A 20,300-nucleotide genomic window follows, 5' to 3' on the forward strand; every position below is an offset into this window, starting at 1 on the left:
CCAAGGCCGCTGCACAGGCCGCCGCGACTGCAGCTCCCAGCGCCCCTTGCGGCGCCGTGGGAACTACAGCTCCCGGCAGCCCGCGCGCCGCACGCCCCCTCGCCGCGCCGTGCGTGCTTCGCCGCGCCGTGCGTGCCGTGCGTGCCGGTGGAGCAGGCCGCAGCGGCGGGGCCGGGGCCGCGGCGATGCTGGAGGAGGCGGGCGAGGTGCTGGAGTCGGTGCTGAAGGCCTCATGCCTGCCGCTCAGCTTCCTGCTCTTCGTGCCCGCCGTGCTCCTGCTCCTGGGTCCGCCGCCCGCCGCCGAGGCCGCCCACGAGTTCACGGTCTACCGCATGCAGCAGTACGAGCTGGGCGGGCAGCCCTACGGTGAGAGAGCGCACGGGCTGGCCGGGACCGGTTCGGCCGCTGGCCTGCGCTAGGCCTCGGTTCTCCGGGCGGGCGAATCCTGGTAGCGGCCCCGTTCAGGGCCGATGGGGCCGTGGGAAGAGCCCCGACCCCGGGAGGAGCCCAGGGTAGGCCGCGAAGCCGCAGGAGGCCCGGGGAGGGCAGCCCGGCCAGAGGAGGCTGCAGGGGAGCTCGGAGGGCCTTGGGAGGCTGTAGCCGGGCCCGGGCCCAGGGGAGGCTGCAGGCGGGCACCATCTGGTTGAGTTTTACTGCCCAGTCAGCACCAGCGGGAAGGTGCTGAGGGCTCCCCCATGGTGACTTCGAGGTGGCCAAGGACCCTGCTCTGTCCTTGTAGGCTCCTGTTTGTGGGCTGAACTCCCTGTGTTTCAAGTAGCCCAGCTGCAGCCCTCTTGCATACTGGGGAACTTGGTCGTGAGCTCACTTTTGTTCTCTTGCCTTTGACTCCTCCAGTGACAGGTTGGTTTTTCTTTGCCCTTCAGCCTCTTCTTCAGTCTCAGTCAGCAGTGTCTGTTGCTCCAATGTCTCCATGTGAGAGTCATTTCTTTCACGATTCTTCCTTTATGTTACAATTGACCTCTAGTTCCTCTTCTCTGTTGCTTCCAGGCTGCTGATTGTGCAACACGCAGTCTTTGAGTCAGAAACACAACTTGTTCAGCGAATCACTGAAGTGTTGTAACCCTCAGCCTTCACCTCCCTGTACTCACTAACCCAGAATCAAGCGTTGTTTCTGAGTCTTCCATAGATACTTTATTCCAGATGATGAGGGCATGTGTTCTGTCTGTGAGTGACTCTTCCTGCTGTCTGTTTTGTGGCCCAAGTCTCAGACTTATGTTAACAGTCTGGCGTTACAGCCCCACAATTATTCTGTACTGTCCATGAAACTCGGTCTCTAGATCTTTCAGATCTTCATAAGATCAAACATCAGTAGAAGTTATGAAATACCAACTATGCCTGCACACTTCGTAAACACTACAGGTGGTTTCTGAATATCTGGAATTATTTCTTGGTTCTTCCCAGTTTCTCAAAATGTGTCCACATCTTGAGATCTCTGCTGCTGAGAACCTCACTGGGTCCGAGGTAGGCTCTCTCATGGGGGTATTAAGCTGTGTTTTTTCTCGTGTGTGGTAAATCTTTGTTGTCAGGCTTAATGGGGGCAGCAGGCATGTGTTTCAGCTGACTTTGACTTTTCGTTGCCTGAGTGTTCTCTATAGGCAAGTGCTCACAACATATTTTGGAATAGTTTGTGAACTCCCAAAAAGCCACGTGTTGTTTTTTAAGATGCTTGCAATTAACTTTTTATGCTGTTTCTTTTTCTGGAGCCTTCTAGCTCCGTGCATTGTGTGTTTCCTTTGTTCCTTGACAGCCCCTTTGGGTAGCTGATGTTCCTGTTCCATGTGTGTTCTGAGGCCAGATGTCCTTCAGGATAAAAGCTATTTGTTGTTCCAGATTCTCATATTCTTTTCCAAAAGGACCAAACAGAAATTGCTGCTGAGCCTTTTCTTGCAGGGAGGGAAGAGTTTTTTGTCAACAGTCATAGAGCAGTTTAAGAACAAACTTGGACTTCCTCTAATACTGTTAGAATAGAGTTCTTTGTAAATGAATGGTTATTAAACAGGTCTGTGTAGCGAAACTACAGAAAATCAACTTGTCTTGCCGAAAATACTGTTAGGTCTGCTCTGCTTAGATGTCAGAGGGTTGAGCTGGGAGCAGAACTCTGGATCCACACTTTGCAGTTCTTACACATCATTGTTTTGGGAATGGTGGAGGGATTATTGTCATGATGGATTGTTTTACTCTGATGGGGAGGGGCTCTATGTAGAAAATTTAGATCGAGCCTTAACTCTGTTTCTGGGTGTATGGCCCTCACTATGCAGTGGAAGTACAGATTTTTCTTGTTTAGGTGATTTGACCTTTGATGAGGCCAAACTGATGTTGGAGTTAAGTTAAGCCAGGTTTAAATCTAACCTTTAGCAATGCTCCTATTTGGCATAGGCTGAGATGCCTTCTGGAGCACCTTGCTTCTTCCCTGGCTGTGTGGGGTCCCAGTGTGATGAAGTCTTCAATGTGTAGGTGCCAGAGTTATAGAAGAAGAAATGGGATTTGGAGCATTACAAATTGTAAGGTGGATTTGAACATCTCTATTTATACAAGATGTCTTTGTGGTCCTCTCTTGGAGAATGCTGGAGCTGCTGGCAAGCCTCCAGACTGCTCTTCTCTCAAAGGATTGCATTTTCATTTTGGGGATTTGGTATGCTGAAACTGAGAGTAGGAGAGAGCAAGCAGTTAGAAGCAGCTGGCTCGTTTGTAATTTTCTCAGCCACAGAAACATCCCAGTGTGTGAACTGGAGCAGCCCTTTGGATGGACATGAGGTATCCTTCTGTCCTTTCACGAAGTGGTTCTGCACAGCTTGCATCCTCTGTTTGCAGACATGATCCTAAGCTGGAGGATGCAGTAGGTTGCATAGCAAGAGGTCAGGCCTTCTCCAGATCTATTGCCGTCTGCAGGTGTTAGGTGCTGGCGAGCAAAGAGGTAGCCTGCGTGGTTGTGGTGGGGAGGAGGACTGGCAGGTGGTAGTGCTGGAGTAAGGGGAGCCTCTGAGGACGTGACTGCACAGAAGTTGCTCTGATGGATGCAAGGAAAAAAGACAGACCTCTGTTCCTTCTTGGATGAGGTGGAAGAGATGAACTTGGTTTTCTGCAGTCCTGGCTGCTCTGAAGTTCATCAGACTCTCACCAAGACTGTTCTGAGAAGGAGCTAGGCTCAAGCAAAGGGGGGTGTGATGAAATCACTTACAAAACCTCTTGCTGTGCCTTCCTCACAGGCACCAGGAGCGCAGTGCTTAACACAGAAGCCCGCACCGTAGAAGCAGACGTTCTGAGCCGCCGCTGCGTCATGATGCGGCTGGTGGATTTCTCCTATGAGCAGTACCAGAAGGCTCTCCGCCAGTCAGCTGGAGCTGTGGTGATCATCTTGCCACGATCTATCTCTTCTGTCCCGCAGGATGTCGTAAGGGTAAAAACAGAAGTTCTCTTTCTCTTCCAATGGGAGATGTTTTTAAGAGGGAGAGAGGCTTGAGTTGCTGCAGGACTGAAAGCTCCTGTTGTAATGCACTGCAAATCATGTTCTAATTTTAAAACTTACCTTTCTCTCTCTGCTTTAGTTGTTAATTTTTTTTCTGCCCTCTTGCATGTTTAGCAGATGCTAAGTTTGTGTCTCACTTAAATCCTAAGCAATTCATGGAGATAGAGCCAGAAATGCTTGCTATGGAAACCATTGTGCCAGTCTACTTTGCAGTGGAAGATGAAGAGCTGCTGTCTATCTATGAACAGACACGGGCTGCTTCTGCATCACAGGGCTCTGCCTCGGCTGCAGAAGGTGAGTTCTAACAAAATTTTATGGGGGAAAGTTTTGGAGGAAGACAAGCCTGATCCCACCCCTGGGAGGAGTCTGCTGTGTCATACACACCATGAGCCAGTGTTCTGTTGCCTTCATGTTTATTCTGTCTTTGTTAAGGTGCTTTGAGATTTAATGGAAGAAAAACACAGTATAAGAGAGAGTATTACTTGACTGTACTTGGAAATACAGTTGCATAGAGTTGAGTTCTCAGCTTCACACTGTCGCAAGTAAGATAGAAAGCAAAACTCAGGTCAGGAACAGCACTGAAGATGTTAAGTGACTACAGAGTGTTGGCAGAAGCTGAAGGATTTTGTCTGACCACAAGTCAGTTCAGTGCTTCTATGTAAATAACTTCACTATCTTACTGACCTGCTGCTCATGAGTAACTTTAGGACTGCTGGAGAAAAGTTTTTGTTTTAGCCAGCTCAAAATATTAAGATTTCAGGTCAGAATGAAAATGCATGGTCACCAGGATTCCATGTCAATGCATAAACACAAGCAACAACTGAAAGGGCTTAAATGGTTTAAAGCTGGTCTCTCCAAAGCTCAGTTAGCAAGGGGAATAAAGGTATACTTTTTTTTTGGTTCTAGTTCTGCTGCACACAGCAACTGCCAATGGCTTCCAGATGGTGACCAGCGGGGCTCAAAGCAAAGCTATCAATGACTGGCTCATACCCAGTGTGGAGGTGAGTTGTATATGGATTCAACGTTGATGGGATACCGTCTTTTATTGGGGCTTCATCAGACATTTGGACTGATACGGAAAGTCAGGGGAGTCTCAGACAGCTAAGTGTCTGAACGCAGTGTCCTTGGAACGCAGGCCACTGCAGACTCAGCAGGCGTGTGGCAGTCAGGCTGCCTTTGTGCAGGCACACGAGAGGCGATGCTGAGTGACACTGATGTCTCTCCGCTGCAGGGAAGGCTCACGGGGCTGGGTGGAGAAGACCTGCCCACTGTTGTGATAGTTGCCCACTATGATTCTTTTGGAGTGGCTCCAGTGAGTATTCTTTCTTCCTGCAGCTCTCTGTTCCTGTCTGTGTGTTCCTGTCTTTTTTTTCCCCACATGGCCTCTGTCCCTATGTTTTTTCTTGGCCTTAAAGGTGTGGGGCAGTTATAAGCGAAGCGTGGTGGTGTGCTATCTTGATGACTGTTCCGGTACATCATAATAAGTGTAGTGTTGTCACCTTGTCTGTCCCACTTCATCCTGCAGTGGCTGTCCCATGGTGCTGACTCCAATGGCAGTGGTATCTCAGTGCTACTGGAACTAGCCAGGCTGTTTTCCCGGCTCTACACCTACAGACGTACCCATGCTGGGTAAGAAACTGCCTTATTCTTGGTTGAATGTGTGTAGCTGAGATCAGGTAAGAAGGGCTTTTGCTCCAGACCCATAGGGTGTTACAAGCAGTCCTTCACTTCCTTTGCTCTGTTTTGTCTCCCTCTGAGTACAGCTGCTGTTAATGGCCAAGCTCTTTCCTTTGGTTTCCTTGCTGTAGAGCTGCTCAAGCTTGGGTACAAGGGGAGGGAATGATGTGGGAAGCAGATTCCATCCTGAGGCACTGGAAACTCCTCCCTTTTACCCCATCCTGCCATTACCTTAGTATGTGGCATGTAGGAAGCATTTATTAATAGACAGTTTGCCTTGAATGTTAGTTGCTAGCTGTTGTGAGTTCACCATACCTCTGAGGCTGAGTAAAGGAGTTCTATAGCCATGGAGTGCAGCGCGCTAACACTTTTCTGTCATTTTTGATGGCCAGGTATAACTTGCTGTTCTTTGCATCTGGAGGTGGGAAGTTTAATTATCAAGGAACCAAGCGGTGGCTGGAAGACAATTTGGACCATACTGGTGAGTAAGGTGCTGGTGTTCCAGCATGTTCTGTGGCAAGGCCTCTGTTAATACGATTGTGTTAAGTGTCTAGTATGTCAGCCCTCCTGAGAGAATCTCCTTGTGTGGGCCTTGCTTTTTTGGGATGGAAATCCCAGCACAAAACAGCAATAAAGGTTTGGATTTTTCTGTTCCAGATTCCAGCCTGCTGCAGGACAACGTAGCATTTGTCCTCTGCCTTGATACTCTGGGCCGAGGCAATAGCCTTCATCTCCATGTCTCAAAGCCTCCCAAGGAGGGGACCTTGCAGCATGCGTTTCTGAGAGAACTGGAGATGGTAATGAAAAACATTGTAGGTAGATGGGAACTTGGGACTTACTATGGGGAGCTGCAGCTCTCCCAAGAGTGGAAGGAAGGAAGGAAGGAAGATGTGAAGAAAGGGTGTGCCATTGAAATATTTCATGTATTGTTTATGGTCACTTGATTTGAAGTGCAGACAAATCCTCATGCCACAGTCCCAAATGAAGCAGACTAGATCTGCTGCGTTTTTCACTGCACTTCCTTATGGCTTGTTGCTTGCAAAAGCTCCCCTGTAGTGACATTAAAACAGTTTTTTAATGGCAGTAACTGCACCTTACAGGTGGAAGTGTATTTGCCTTCTGGAACACAAAAAAATTGGGTCTAGGTGGACTGGGCAGTGCAAGATGGGACTGTACAGTGGGCAGCATGACACCCTGGATGGCTTGTGCTTTCCCTCAGGTTGTTGCCAGCCAGTTCCCAGAGGTGAAGTTTTCCATGGTGCACAAGAAGATAAACTTGGCGGAGGACATGCTGGCATGGGAGCATGAGCGTTTTGCCATCCGACGCTTGCCAGCATTCACCATCTCCCATCTGGAGAGCCACCGGGACAGCCTGCGCAACAGCATCATGGACAGGAGGTTAGGGGCCTTCAGGAAGGCTGCAGCTGAAATCCAGCCCGTAAACCCAGATTGGCCTCGTGACTGTTCGTGCTCTTCTGATGGTCAGAGGATGGGTGAAAAAACACTAGGAGCTGGGCCCTGGGTTCAGGCTTATGCTTGATACTGTGAAAAATGGTGTTTTTTAGAGAAAGCTGATCCTGTTGACAAGTCCGTAATCCCCTCTTTTGCTTTAGGGCACGAATAGACACTAAGGCACTAACCAGGAATACTAGGATCATCGCTGAGGCTTTGACGAGGGTGATCTACAACCTAACAGACAAGGTAAGAGCTGCCCATGGAGCAGTGCTAGCCAGATTTGTCCTGCCTGACCAAGCTTTCTCTCACCAGTAGCCTGGATTGTTTTTCCCTTGCAGGGAGCGCCTGCAGATCTGCAGATCTTCACGGATCAGATGGTAAGCACGGTGCATTTTTGTAACCTGTGGGAAGAAGAAATCAACGGTCTGGGAGAGAGGTCTGGTCTTAGCGTATGTGTGGTTGACTCCCTTTCTTTGGTGGTATTCTTCTGCAGCAGATCCAGCAGGAGCAGCTAGAATCAGTGATGGACTGGCTGAGCAGTCAGCCCAGGGCTGCCCAGCTGATTGATAAAGACAGCACCTTCCTCAACACCTTAGAATATTATATGGGTCGCTACCTGAAGGATGTCAAACAGCATCATGTAAAGGCAGACAAACGGTAAGAAAAGAGATGAAAGAACCAGTCAGGGCATGCAAACTGGCTTCCCCCTCCAGTGAATTTTGTCTCTGAGCTGCAGCTTTGCTGGCTTCTTGGCATGTAGCTGGAAGTGATTGCTCTTTTCTGCTCTCCTGTCAGTTTTGGTTCATGCTCTGTTCTCCCAGAGAAAGCTCTTTATCATTCCTCACAGCACAGTAACAAGTCCCAGCAGCTCCCTCTGAAGAGCTTGTTTTTTCACTGTTTTGGTTCCACCCTTCCCACTCTTGAGTGCTGCTTCTCTCTGAATGCAGGAAAAGACTAAGGTCCCCTAGAAAGCTTGCTTTAATTGCAGAAAGGCAGCTTCCATCCTGTCTAACCTGCTTGGGTTTGAAGCAGTTTGATGAACCCAGTGAAGCATCTTCCATGTGCCTCTTCTGAGACAGCTGAACAGCATGTGTTCTGAATTGTATCCTTAGGCTTCTGACTGTAGGAAAAGAAAGACTTGACGACTAAAAGCAGTTCAAAACTGGTATGTAGGGTGGTCAGGCTTATCATCTGGTTGGATGCACTCCTTGGGAAGCAGAGGTCTGGGCTGTCCTTACTGCAGTGTCAAGAAGTGTAATACAACCTGAAGAATTTGTTCTTTTCACAGGGACCCTGAGTTTGTTTTCTATGACCAGCTGAAACAGGTGATGAATGCATACAGGTATGGGATCCCCTTGGGCATGTTGGGCTGTTGTCTCACTCTGTGGCAGTACCTGCTGTAGCAATTTCATGTGTTCTTTCTTGATCGCAGGGTCAAGCCAGCAATCTTTGACCTGCTTCTGGCTGTCTGTATTGCAGCTTACCTTGGTGTTGCCTATGTTGCAGTGCAGGTAAGAGAAGCGAAGCAGGAGACAGATGTATTATTTTCCTCATAAATCGCGTTAGTTACGGTAACTGGTGCTCACACCGTCCCAACACCAAAGTTGGAACAATAATGCCATCCCACTCTAAAAGTAGTAATCCAAAATGGCTGGCTGTTTTGATGTGTATGTTTTTGAGTATCTCAGTTGACTGTGCTGAAGGCAATCTCTTGCCATTCTAATGCAAAACTATTTTATAGACCTCCTTTTCTTGGTCAAGGAACAACTTGTCAACTCACTTGTTAAGCTGTTTTGGCTATGTAACAGCTTCAGACTGAAACTTCTCAGGGTAACTAAAATCTGCTGTAATGTTAAAGGTTTGAAGCTTGTAGTAAGTTAGGAGTGTTAGGAGATCCTTCCAGTATTTGAACTTGGGATGCAGTTTAGAAATGCATCTTCGGGGTTTTGGTTTAGGTTTGTTTTTTTTTTTTTTTTCCCAATGAAACCATAAATAAATCCTGTGTCCATACTCCTGGAAATGTGATACTTAACATCTTGGCCAGCCAGCTTAAATTTAGTGGTTTTGTTTAGGTGTTAACAAAGCCATTGTGAGCTAGATTTCTGATCCTGGCTGGGTTCTCTGAAGAACCTGAATGAAAGGGGAGCATTTTAGGTCAATCTAAATTTTGGTCTCTTCATGTTATTTGTGTTTATGTGTTTGAGGAAACAATAAGCATTTAAAAATCCAATGTAGCAACATAAACAAGAGAGAAAACATACTTTGATTTCTGTCAGCTATCTTCATTATGTTTATTATTACAAATTATTTGAAGCCTGGATCTTGTTATATCTGTCAAACATCTGAAGTAGCTGTTATCGAATCAAAATGCAATTAATGAAAGCAGAATCAAAAGAGGAATTAAGTGAAATGGTGAAAGAGAAGCTCCAGTTAAAGGATTGTGAACTACTGGGAATCTCTGTGTTTGCCTGGTTAATTTTTACATTCCTGAAACTGCTAGCAGCAGTGTTTCTGTAGTGACCAGTATCATGCATGTGTTGAAATCTGAAGCTTTCTTCTCCCCTTCAGAAGGAACAGAATTGCATCAGCAAATGTAAAATCTTTAACAAGTGTTTGCATCTTCACAATGGGGTGATACAGGCCTGCACAAACATTTCTGTATAACTTCAAGTAACTGGCTTCATTGTAATAATTCTTTCTAATTTACCAAGTCCCACTCTGTCTTCAGCATGAGAGTGCTTGTGGATGATCCAAACAAGGTATTGCATTTGCACATCAGCATTGTTTTAAGTCTTCTAGTAAGTTTTCTCTCTGTGTAGAACACAGTCATTTTATTAGAATTGATAAGGACTCGTGGTTACTTACTTTCCTTCTGTTTCCAGCACTTTGGTCTCCTTTACAAGATGATACAGAGATTATCCCTTAAAACCAAGCAGCAGTGAAGCAACGAGTCATCACCCATACAGCAGCACTGAGCCATCGGTGAGCCCATTGGGAACCTTCTGCCTTCCATTGAATCCTACTGATTCTCTTCCCCTGTCTCCCCTTTGCAACTCTATAGAGGGGAGGAAGGCAGAAAGAAAATGAAATTTTAACTCTTGTGAACCTTTTAAGTGCTTTTCTTCACCTTCTTCCCCTGACTTGCACCATGTCTGTTTTCCTTAGCTTTTTGGCGAGGGAGAGGCTCAGAGACTTCAGTAGTTCCTGCAGGTTGTTTAAACACTGAACGGCTGATTCTGAGCAGCTTCTATGAGTGTAAAACCAAGTCCAGCACCTTCATGGACACATGTGCCATACAGCCAACTCGGAAACGGAAACTACAGAGTAGAGTGACGTGTTATATCTGCCCAGCAAACAAGGACTCGGAGCAGTTGTTTAAAAGAAAAAAAAAGTTCACATGCAAATTAAAGAGAATACTATTAGCATGTTTTCTTATGGCACCTCTTCCTTAAGTTCACTGCCTGGCTTTAGGAAGGTGTGCTGAGCAAGCAGTGTCTGCAGCAAGCATCTTCTTGCATTTTGTTTAGACTGTGCAATAACTCATTCCCTTTTAGGAGGTGCACTGTAAACGATCTTGACTGTTATTGACAGAATGAGGAAAGATTGTTGAAATGGCTTCCTCGCATTAGGGTTCTTACCAGGGCAGGTTCTCTCCTGTCTCTGTTGGAGGATGCATTTTGCTGTGTTCTTGATTTCTCTCAAAGTTTATGGTTCTGGAACAGTTCATGGCTGTGCTAAACTCTTGCTTGGTTTTTAAGGCGTGTTCTATAGTCCCAACTGCTGCAGGATCATGTTCTGTGCTGTTCCATGTATTTAAAGAAGCTGGTTATGTTGACAGCAAGAGCAGCCCAGCTCCTGTTGAGCTCTGGTCTGTAATCCCTTCGATCTTCATTGCTTAGTTTTTACTTCCAGATGGGTTCTGGATTATGGGGTGTTTTCCCATGTTCACCTGCATCTCAGGGTCTCATTTCATATTTTTCAGCTCTATTACTTCTGGAAACACTGTTCCTGGCCTGCACATATGAGCAAGTTCTAAAAATGCTTGTTGCTATCCTTTCATGTGCTGCCCCCAGTATGTATGAAGGGAGGCAGGTCACTTAGCCATTAAAAAGCAAAACAAAACAAAAAAATGAAGTTTTATGAATGTCATTTTAAACATGGCTGTTTCTAGAACTGTACCTAAGAGAGTGTATGTTGGAACACAAACTCTCTGTTACTTTTATCCTTGATCGATCCTTATTTTTAGTTTGCTGATGCTTCTGGATGGAGAGAGATAGGTAGTTGCCCAAAATAGTTGGCAGTGCTGTGCAAAGATCAGGAGGGGCAGGTAACCAGTTGCTCAAGCATTGTCATAATCTTAAGTCTTTCCTGAATTCCATCATCTAAGGTAAGGAGGATACTTGTCACCACTTTCTCCTGAGAGCTGAATGCCCTTTCTGGGCAGTGTTGCACTTTGTTTACACTCAAGTTCTTCTGGAAAATCTATCAAGATACTGACTACAAGTCCTAGGCTAGTTGTTCTAGAAGATGTCCTGATTGAATACTGCTGTCCTGCCACTCAGCAATGTTTGAGTCCTGTGATTTGTTCTATGCACATGAGGTCTCTTCACAGGCCATGGTGACTACCTTTTAGAATGACTACTTTTATTTAAAATAGTATCTTTTACTGAGACTGAAAAGCTCTTGTGGGTTTGAATGGTGTACCCTTTTTCTGTATGCAAGGAAAATTTAAGCTGTGCATCCTTGTCTGCCAGAGCTGCTGTGTGCACACTTGTTAGAAAAGGGGTTGCTGTGGCCAGTCACTGTCCTTGTCCTTTGGATGGGGACCAAAGCACTGATTTCCATCCGTCTTTGTTTCACTGTAGCCTCCTCCTTGGAGTACCCTTACCCCATGATGTGTGCTTTCTGCTACTTGAAATGTGTAGCAACTTGTTCTTTAAAGGGTCTTGTCTTTCCCGGGAGAGCTGGCTCACTGTGGTATCAGCAGGTGGCATGGTACCAAGCACTCCTGAAATATCAGCCCTACAGGGAAACTTGCCTTTTTCTGATCTTTTGAGTGCTTATTTAAAATATGTCTCTCTGCATGCATGAAGTGTTTGTGACACTCCTCTGCCAAATGAATTTATAATTACATCAGAAATTGCTGGAGTGGCTGGAAGACAAGCCGTGATTGTTTTCTACTGGCTTGTATGCTCTGCCCTCAGAGACTACGTGTGTTGTGCTGTGGGAAGGTGCGTGGACAGTGTTGGTTCAGAACGTGCACGGTATGGTGGCTATCTGAAGAGCTTCTCTGTAGGCTCTGAGTATCTGCAAGTAGTTTCAGAGGCCTCCAGCAGCATCATACATTTCTAGTGTTGCGCTTGGAGAGGGGGTGTTCCTTCTAATCCAGCCAATTACTTAACCAGGCTTAATGAAACTCCATTACTTCACCAAGAAAAATAGAAAAAACAAAATTGTTAGCAATCCTGCTGCAGCTTGACTTGATGCATATAAAATTTGCAAGTATTGGGCAAGAGAGAACAGAACAGGCCTGGATCATCGTTCCTTGCAGTGGAGACTGTCAGCCTTCGGCCTTCCAGACAGGAAGCTCAAAGTTCAGCATCAAAAACTTCCTCCAAGGCAACCTGGTGTGGTTGCAGCTATGTCGCTGTCAAGGTTGTAGCATTAAAGCATGCACTTTAGCTCCTTGTAGTCTCAACAGTGAGCTGCTGACACTCGTGATGCAGTGCCAGAAGCTGGTAGCAGCTATCTAAAAGAAAGGTGGATGAGGTAAATGAGAGGGGAGAGTTCATAAACCTGAAGGGCAGTTGGATAGTACATTGTGCTCTCCCACACGGGGGTAGTTTATTCTATAATCTGATTGGATGCATTTTGTGTATCTGTAGCTGGCTGCTGTAGAAAGTAGTTATTACTACAGATACGGGTTTTATGTTCTTGATCAAAGTGCATGTGCACTGAAACATATACTCAAATCTGAGATAATCAAATTCCAACTTTATCATAGCTGGAACAGAGTGCCCATCCTGGGAGCAAATTTAGTTCCCACATTGCTGTTTCCTTTGGGAAGTTGACAGAGAAGCTTGTAAATAGACCCTGCTATTCTGCTAGGTTTTGGAAAAACAAGAAAAAAAAAATGGTGCTGATCCATACTGCAGCATATCTGATCAATTCTGTCACCAATGCGACATGCAACAGCTGTTCTGGTAAAATAAAAGTTCACACCATTGCAGAAGAACTCTGCATAGCTGATTCTTGTTGCCCCTATTACCTGTCCTTTTTATCAGGAGTTTTCGTGGCCTGGAAGGAAGAAGCATGGAAAGCATATGTCTACTCGCACACAAGTGGCTAGCAGTTGATGCTTTTAGCCATAAAACAATTTTCGTTGCTGTCTGACTTTACCTGTTGTCCTGGTGCTGTCAAAGTCTGCAGCTCACAAAAATCTGGTTTTCCAACAGGGTTTAAGCACTGAAGCTCGTCATTCCTTCTGTCCACTCCCACCCACACGGGCACTAATGGGGATTGTATGCGCGTGGTTTGGACTGTTGTACTTGATCTCCCAAGTAAGAGAGGTTGGTTCATTGTTCACAGTATGAGCTCCACCCTTGTACTCAGTGCGAAGAGGGAAGACCCTGAGACCAAAACGGAAGTAGGTAGCCCCTGTCTGTGGCTGGAGAAGTCACCACAATCTACTTAGACATTTGAAACCACAGATACCCAAAATTGTAATGAGGCTTGGTTTTGGGAGGGGTGGTTTTAAATCGTGCGGTCTCATGTTGTTCATAGCACAAGCCAAAATTCCGAGCTTCTCCTGCACTTGTGGCCAAGCTGGGTTTTACATTTAAGAGCCATTCAGTCTTGACTTACTGATCTGAAATGATGGGGGTGCTACTATATGTCTCAGTAAATGGGGCCTCTGGGTACTCAAGTGTGGACTCCTGCTTGCTCACTTTGATCTGTTTAGTTTCCATTTGTAGTTACTGGATAGCAGCTTCAAGGTTATAATCTGGAATATTTGCAGCTCAGGAAAAAGAGTTGATTTATCTAGCAATGTTAACTCAATTATTTATCTATTGTGTGTCCTAAAGAACAAATGTATATTGAGGTGAATATTTAAAAGCTAATAGAAAATTCAATGCAGTTGATTTACATATTTTTTTCTGACTGTAAATGTAATAATATTTAAGTATTTTAACATTTTTAATTCTCTTGTTTGTCCCCTTTTCCCTTGGTAAAATAAACCGAGTGAGTAGGTTTGATGAACAGATTTGTTGGAGACCTATTTGCTGCTGGAAGCTCAAAAAAATGGAATTTCCTTGCATTATTTGGAGTAATAGACCCCCTGCAAAAAGTGAGAAAATGCATGTGTTTAAGAGCTTACATCATCCCTTCTCTATAGTCAAAAGTAAAACAGTATGACAGAAATCACTTACAGACCTTGAGCAAGATGCCAGCACCTTGAGGGAAGCAAATTCCCATTTATTCGAAAGGTTTGTGCTGAGTTGAAGCAATTAAAGTTTCTGTGCATGACAGCTGTGAAAAAACAGCTACCTGAGAAGCCAACAGCGTGTATGCTACTGGTAGATTGTGGCGCTGTCATTACCAAATAACTTTTTGAACGCTTAGAAACTATTTATTCAAATTACAAAGGTTGCAAGAGATCTGTTCCCCGAGCCTGAGTCAGTCCAAGTCAAACCACCGTGCTCGCAGCGGGAGAGGGGGGAGAGGCGGAGGTTACGCCTTCGCTGCGCCGCCTCACAGCGGCCGCGTCTCTGAGGGGTTCTCGGAGGTGAGACGGGCCCGGCCAGCACCAGCGGCCGCCCCCTTCCCCCCTGCGCTGTGGGGGACAAAGTCGCGGGCGGCGGCTCCCGGCGGGCGGCGGCTCCCGGCGGGCGGCGGCTCCCGGCGGGCGGCGGCTCCCGGCGGGCGGCGGCTCCCGGGGCGGGGCGCCGCAGCGATTGGCCGCGTGGGGGGCGCGGAAGGCGCGGGATTGGGCGGCGGCGGGGGGGCGGGGCTTGTCGCTTCGAGAAGGCCGCGGGCCGGTTGCACGCTGCTCGCGCCGCGCTCGGTCAGGTACGAGCGGCCCGGGGGCGCTGAGGAGGCCCCGGTCCCTCCTGGGCTGACCGGCGGCGACGCGCGGCTCCTCCCGTAGGATGCCCAAGGCCAAGGAGTTGGTGGGGACGAGCAGCTCGGAGAGCGGCCCGGAGAAGGAGGAAGAGGGGAAGGTACTGCCACCCCGGGGAGAGGGGAGAGCCGCCGGCAGAGCTTCCCGGTCGGATCTCGGTCCCGAGGGCGGCGACGCGCCCTTCCCCCCGCACCGCGGGGCAGGAACCTGGCGGAGCCCCTTCTCCCCGCCGCCGGCAGCAGAGGCACCTGGCAGCTGCAGAGCGCCCAGTAGCATGAACTGGTCTGCGGTGGGAGACTCCGGTACGGCCCGGAAGGGCTGTGGCTCCTCAGACCAGGCTGTTCAAACTGGTGATCTCTTTTTCTAGAAAAGAAAGAAAGAAATGTCTTCCAAGTCAGAGAAAAGGCTGAAAACAGAGGCCAAACCTTCAAAGGTGACAGAAGAACCTCTGGGACAAGGCAGTGAAGAGGAGGGCATGTTCCAGGTATGGAGGGCAGGGATCTGCTCTTGGAACACATCTTCCTCATCCTTTTTATACAGATCGTCTCTACCTCCTCTACTTGTAGCAAAGCATTTTAATAGCTGAGCTGACCGCCTGGGGTGCCTGCTGTCCCTCCACGAGTGCTCTGGCATGTTGAGTGCCCCAACAGGCCCTATGAGCTGAGGAGCAGCTTGTTGCAGGGCTTACTTTAACAGACTCTGTGTCGCCACAGATTGGGAAGATGCGTTATGTCAGAGTGTCCTGCTTCAAGGGGAAGGTCCTCGTGGACATCAGGGAGTTCTACGCTGACAAGGAGGGCAGCATGAAACCGGGGAGGAAAGGTACAACTGCATTTGCCAGGCAGCAGCCGGGTGCTGCACCGGCTTCTCCAGCTCTGCCTTAGCCTGTCTCCCTCGGTGATAGGGCAGCCTGTGCGTGCCGCACTAAGGGGCTGGGGAGCTGGGCAAACCACAGGGGAGTGTTTAGCACTTTCTCAGCCTGGGTGGCAACAACTGAAGAAGAGCTCAAAGAACGAGTGAGAGCCTCCAGTGAGAACTGGAGCTTGGCAGGACCTCTCTGAGAAGCAGTGCAGGGAGCTGCTGTGCAGGACTCTGGTTCTACCTCTGATCACCAGTCCTTTCTCTGGCTGTTGGCAGGGGCAGAGCTGCAAGGTGGAGGAGGGGAGGCTGAAAACACTGGCTCTGATGTTGCTTCCTTGTGTCCTACTTATAGCTGACAAACTTGTGTTTTGCTGCTGGTGATGCCTAGGGCAAAAACGTTGCATTTTGTGTGTTTGCCCCCTAATCTGTAATGGTGGAGCTGTGCTTGGTGGGAAGAACCCCCCCCGGAAGTAAATCCATCCTTCCCTATCTAGGTGGAGACAGGAAGGTTAAGACCCTTCTGGATCCCTACCAAGACACTCCAATGCTGCTGTGTTAGGTGTTCCTTGCTCTTTTGGCAAGGTGTCTGATGATGTGGTATGGTGGCACAACTTGGGTGGCCCATTGCAGCAGCACTACATGAGTAGGTGGTGCAAGCAAAGGCAGCTGCGGAAGGCAAGACACATTTTTCTCCAGAGCTTTTCAACTCATGAGTCAATACTTAACTTAGGACTTTTGCTTTGGGACTTTTGACAGTGACTTGCCAGCTTGCCTCATAGTTCACAGGCCCTGGACTCTTTTTACCTGTCCTGTATTTTGTGCCCGGCAAAGATTCAGTTAACGTAGGGTTTCTTGAGGAACCTTTTGGTCCCTGCTATAGATTTTTGTGTCAGGGCAGACAAATTTGTTTCAGCTCGGTTTGCTTCATAACCACTAAGCATGGTTTTCCTTCCAGAAATTAATTTCCTTCAGAGAAGTTACAAGTATAAATTACTCACTTAGAAGGAACTGTGTACCCTGTAATGAAAATGCTGTAATGCAAAGCCCTCAAGCTTTTCTGTGCCATTGGGGGCAAAGAGGGAAAGGAGCACAGTGGACTCTTTCCAGGCTGGAAAAAGCAGACACACAATATAAGACAGAAGGATCTGTTAGTTAAAACAGAAATCATGAAGAAATGTTTTTTTCATTTAAGTACTGCCTCTGCTGTTTTTGTCAAGAGTCTGGCCCCTGATCTTTATCTAGAGAATTTAATAGAACTTAGGCCCTGGTTCTTTAATGTGATTCTTAACAAAGCCAAAAGGAGTAAGTTGACAACATCTGTCTGGAACCCACACAGCAATTTCACTACCATGTTTGTTTTGTAAGGGAGAGGGACAGGACATCAAGACCTTATCTCTGTTGGATCTAAAAAGCAGCCAGTTCTTCTCTAGTGTTTAAGCCACCCCAGTGATTTCTTGTTAGCAGCAGTTTTTTTAAATAGAGCTATAGTTGGCATTATTTCCTTTGGGCAGTTGAAAGGATGGTGTCCTAATTGCTGTGTGAAGTAAGGTTCTCCTAGACTTTCTTCTCAGTTCATGTGGGTGGGAATTTGTGCTAGGGAATAGGCTATAAGGGGCTGTGGGAATCTTGAAAGGAAATTTGAGTATATATTCTTGTACGGTGCTTATGTGATAGCATTGAGAACTTCTCGATATGGATGCTGCAGTGCTGGCACAACTGCCACGCTTAGAAGGCTGCTTCTGTTTCTGGTCTGTGCCTCTGCCTTAGATTCCAACTTCCCCTTCTGTAGGTAGTCTGAAGGAGCCAGTCTGGTGTGCTACTTGATGCGTATCCCTTGCCACATCTGAAACCTCTCCTTCTGCTGTTTTTAGGGATTGCCTTGTCGGCAGAACAGTGGAACCAGCTGAAGGAGATTGTTCCTGAGATCGATGCTGCAGTCAAGAAATTTTAACATGAATAATCTTGGACACCTTCAATCTGTTTCCTTTTCCTTAAGTGCACTGACAACTGTAAAGCCAAGAATTCTCATCTGGAGGCTTCCCATAACCTTGCTGGGGCTTCCTCACTGAGGTGGTGGTCATGCTGAAAAGACCAGAGACTTCTATTTTCAAGAAGTAGCTTGTAATTAGCTCCTGGAACTAGAGCCAGTGCTGTGAAGTAAGACTTCAGCACCTCTGGTCTCCAGCAGACTCGAGGTCTGTGCTGGTGAGGGACATGACCCCAGCCTGGCTTTCCAGGGGTGGATGGCTTCAGTCTGCCTCGTGGAGTACTTTAACTGCTCTACATCTGTTACTGTCTTCCGCTCGGCTGACTGTTGAACAAGATCGTTTGTATACCTTATCCTCTGTGTTTCTTCCACATGTCATTGTGGCTATTTCAAGTACTGTCTGTATTGGTGAGGGTTGTTTGGTGTTTTTTTGGTTGGGGTTTTTTTTGAGTGAAGAAAGGGATTATTATACTTTAGCAACTGGTTTGTCTGTAGAGGGTGAATATGCACAATAAATGTGTTTGCATTATAAAAAGGAGAGGCATAGTGTTTCACAGGCTGGCACCTCAACTTTTTGTTTCAGGCACCCTTCTTCGTAGGTTGCTGCTGGATTTCCCTTTCAGAAGGAGAGTGCTCTGTAGTGTTTATTCTCATGATATGTTCCTAATAATCCTGCTATACAAAAGCAGTCAGACAGTGGTCTACTCCAGGTCATGGGAAGGGCAAGCTAGAATGTGAATCGTTCAAAGGAACTGGTAATTAGGATGCCTGTTAAATAGAGGGGAAATTAAAGGCCTAAGGAGGAAAAAGAATATTCCTTTCCCTGTGGCAGAGAAAAATGGCAAGCTGTGGAAAGAGTGAAGAGAGGACATTTTATGCTTGAGCTCTAAATGGATCCTGCTCTGGGATGAGCTGCAGCAAGCACAGCCTTCCTCAGCAAGACTTTTCCAGACTTTTCAACAGCTTGCGTCTTCCATCTATTTTTGGTTTTTCTCTTGCCCTGGTTTCCATAGTATCTGAATGCTTCATGCTCTTAAATATATCGTGACACTTGCAACACCTTGGTGAAGTAGGAGGTACTAAGGCCCTTGCTCTATAGAGGTGCTGGGGCTGTAACAGCTCAGGGTTGTGTGGAAGATGTGGGGTGGAGCAGTGAATTGAAACTAAGCTTTCCTAAATGCTGAATTTGTAACTGCTCAGTTAACCTTTCACTAGGGATAGCAGGAGAAAAAAGAAATTTCTTCATAAAACTGTCTCTTAAAAAAGGGCTCAGTGCTGTAGCTGCTTGGAGCAGGGGTGGAGATGGGTAGACTCAATGACTGAGGCATTCTCCTCTAATCCTGTGTTCAGCCATTCTCTATTCGAGTGTCACATTTCTTTCTCGACTAAGTGAGAGAGAGCATGAGGATACTAGATGGTGTCCCGAAGCCAGTTTCCTCATGCCGTAAACTTATTCCCAGGAATATTTATAACATGTCTTAATACAGTGTTCAGAAGCTAAAGGTAATGGGAAGATAAAGAATTTACAAAAAAGAAAGAGATGAAAGAGAAGCAGATGGTGTGGGTATGAACCCAAGATGCTAGGGATGCTCAGTTCTTTTAAATTTGTCCCATCTAAAGCATGTGACAGAAACAACCATCTCTGCGCACAATGCATGCTCCAGGAGTGTTTGGGGGGCAGAGGGAGAAGCCAGATCAAATCAGCGGAGTTTAATATCTTTGCTGATTAAAACCAGGTCCAAACTGAATTTGATCAGCTCAGTTGAATATTGCATGGTTCTAGAGCTGATAAGTGGCCTCCCCTTAATTGGGAAAGGGGGGCTATGTTTTGTTCTTTTCTGACTAGCTTTCTTTTAAGTGTTGGAAGAAGTGGTTTGAAAACAACCCAAACTTTTTGTGTAACGGGCAACAAGGCTTTTTTTTTTTTTTTTTTTTTTTTAAATCCTCAAAGAACAGCTGCTCTTGATCAGAAAGATATCAGGAATCTTTGATGTGCATTTCCTATCTGCCCACTGTTATAGACAACTTCCGGTCATAAAATCCACAAGCTTTAAAACTTAGGGTTTTTTTTTTTTTTTGTTGCAAAGTTAAAATACGAAAAAAGCCTAATCTTAAATTGGTTGGGATATATCCAATGAAAGGTAAATGGCAAGGTCTTGGTAAACAAGAGAGGATGAAAGCTTATAGCAAGTTGTAATCTTTTACACCGAGAGGGTGTTTTTGTTTTAAGCTGTTAATCTGTCTGTTTTGGAGCAGTTTTCTCTGCAGAACCTTTTGCTCCAGACCAGAGACAATCACATTACAGGAATGAACTTTTATCTTCTTGAGATACTATATTGTTGCTTGGATATTTTCTGCCAGGGCTGTCTTAACTAGTCCTTTGACTCTTTTACCTGGGGAGCAAACAGGTAAAGGAAGGCAGATTGTTTTGAAGAATCCTTGATATATCCTTCCCTCCTTCTTTTTTCTGGGCTGCTGTGAGGATTTCCTGCCTCAAGTGCTGTCTCCTAGGAGATGTGGAAATTCAGAGCTCCAGCTTGTATTTTCTCCATTCCTTGATGACTTTAGGAGCTGGAAGGAAAGGGCAGGTGCTCCTAATGCAAAGTATATCTTGCTGTTCCTGTGTCCTTTGTTTGAGCCCTTCTCAAATTTGGGCCACTGGACTGGACCTCTTCACCTTTTATCTTAAGCTGCCCCTGTCTAAATCCAAA

The 20,300-nt window shown here is 46.6% G+C and overlaps 2 protein-coding genes across 4 annotated transcripts; both read left to right on the forward strand.

Moving 5' to 3' along the window:
• Nucleotides 1–103: 103 nt before the first annotated feature.
• On the forward strand, nucleotides 104–13,879 carry NCLN (nicalin). Of its 3 annotated transcripts, none has more exons than XM_074851279.1 (16): nucleotides 104–366; nucleotides 3,228–3,418; nucleotides 3,637–3,781; nucleotides 4,394–4,488; nucleotides 4,719–4,799; nucleotides 5,013–5,116; nucleotides 5,557–5,645; nucleotides 5,822–5,961; nucleotides 6,384–6,562; nucleotides 6,778–6,865; nucleotides 6,958–6,996; nucleotides 7,113–7,276; nucleotides 7,908–7,961; nucleotides 8,052–8,130; nucleotides 9,502–9,601; nucleotides 9,785–13,879. In XM_074851279.1, the coding sequence occupies exons 1-15, from the start codon at nucleotides 186–188 to the stop codon at nucleotides 9,559–9,561; spliced, it is 1,689 nt and encodes a 562-aa protein (XP_074707380.1). In that variant the 5' UTR covers nucleotides 104–185; the 3' UTR covers nucleotides 9,562–9,601; nucleotides 9,785–13,879. The 3 variants fall into 3 exon arrangements, with proteins under 3 accessions (XP_074707380.1, XP_074707381.1, XP_074707382.1); XM_074851280.1 differs by having other exon boundaries at nucleotides 13,075–13,879; XM_074851281.1 differs by lacking the exon at nucleotides 104–366 and adding an exon at nucleotides 388–1,482.
• Nucleotides 13,880–14,622: 743 nt separating this feature from the next.
• LOC141935271 (activated RNA polymerase II transcriptional coactivator p15-like) lies at nucleotides 14,623–18,108 on the forward strand. Its single transcript, XM_074851366.1, has 4 exons — nucleotides 14,623–14,841; nucleotides 15,109–15,225; nucleotides 15,455–15,563; nucleotides 17,474–18,108. The coding sequence occupies exons 1-4, from the start codon at nucleotides 14,770–14,772 to the stop codon at nucleotides 17,551–17,553; spliced, it is 378 nt and encodes a 125-aa protein (XP_074707467.1). The 5' UTR covers nucleotides 14,623–14,769; the 3' UTR covers nucleotides 17,554–18,108.
• Nucleotides 18,109–20,300: the final 2,192 nt, after the last annotated feature.

Source organism: Strix uralensis, chromosome 27 (assembly GCF_047716275.1).
Source record: "Strix uralensis isolate ZFMK-TIS-50842 chromosome 27, bStrUra1, whole genome shotgun sequence".
In the NCBI taxonomy this organism is placed as follows: domain Eukaryota; kingdom Metazoa; phylum Chordata; class Aves; order Strigiformes; family Strigidae; genus Strix; species Strix uralensis.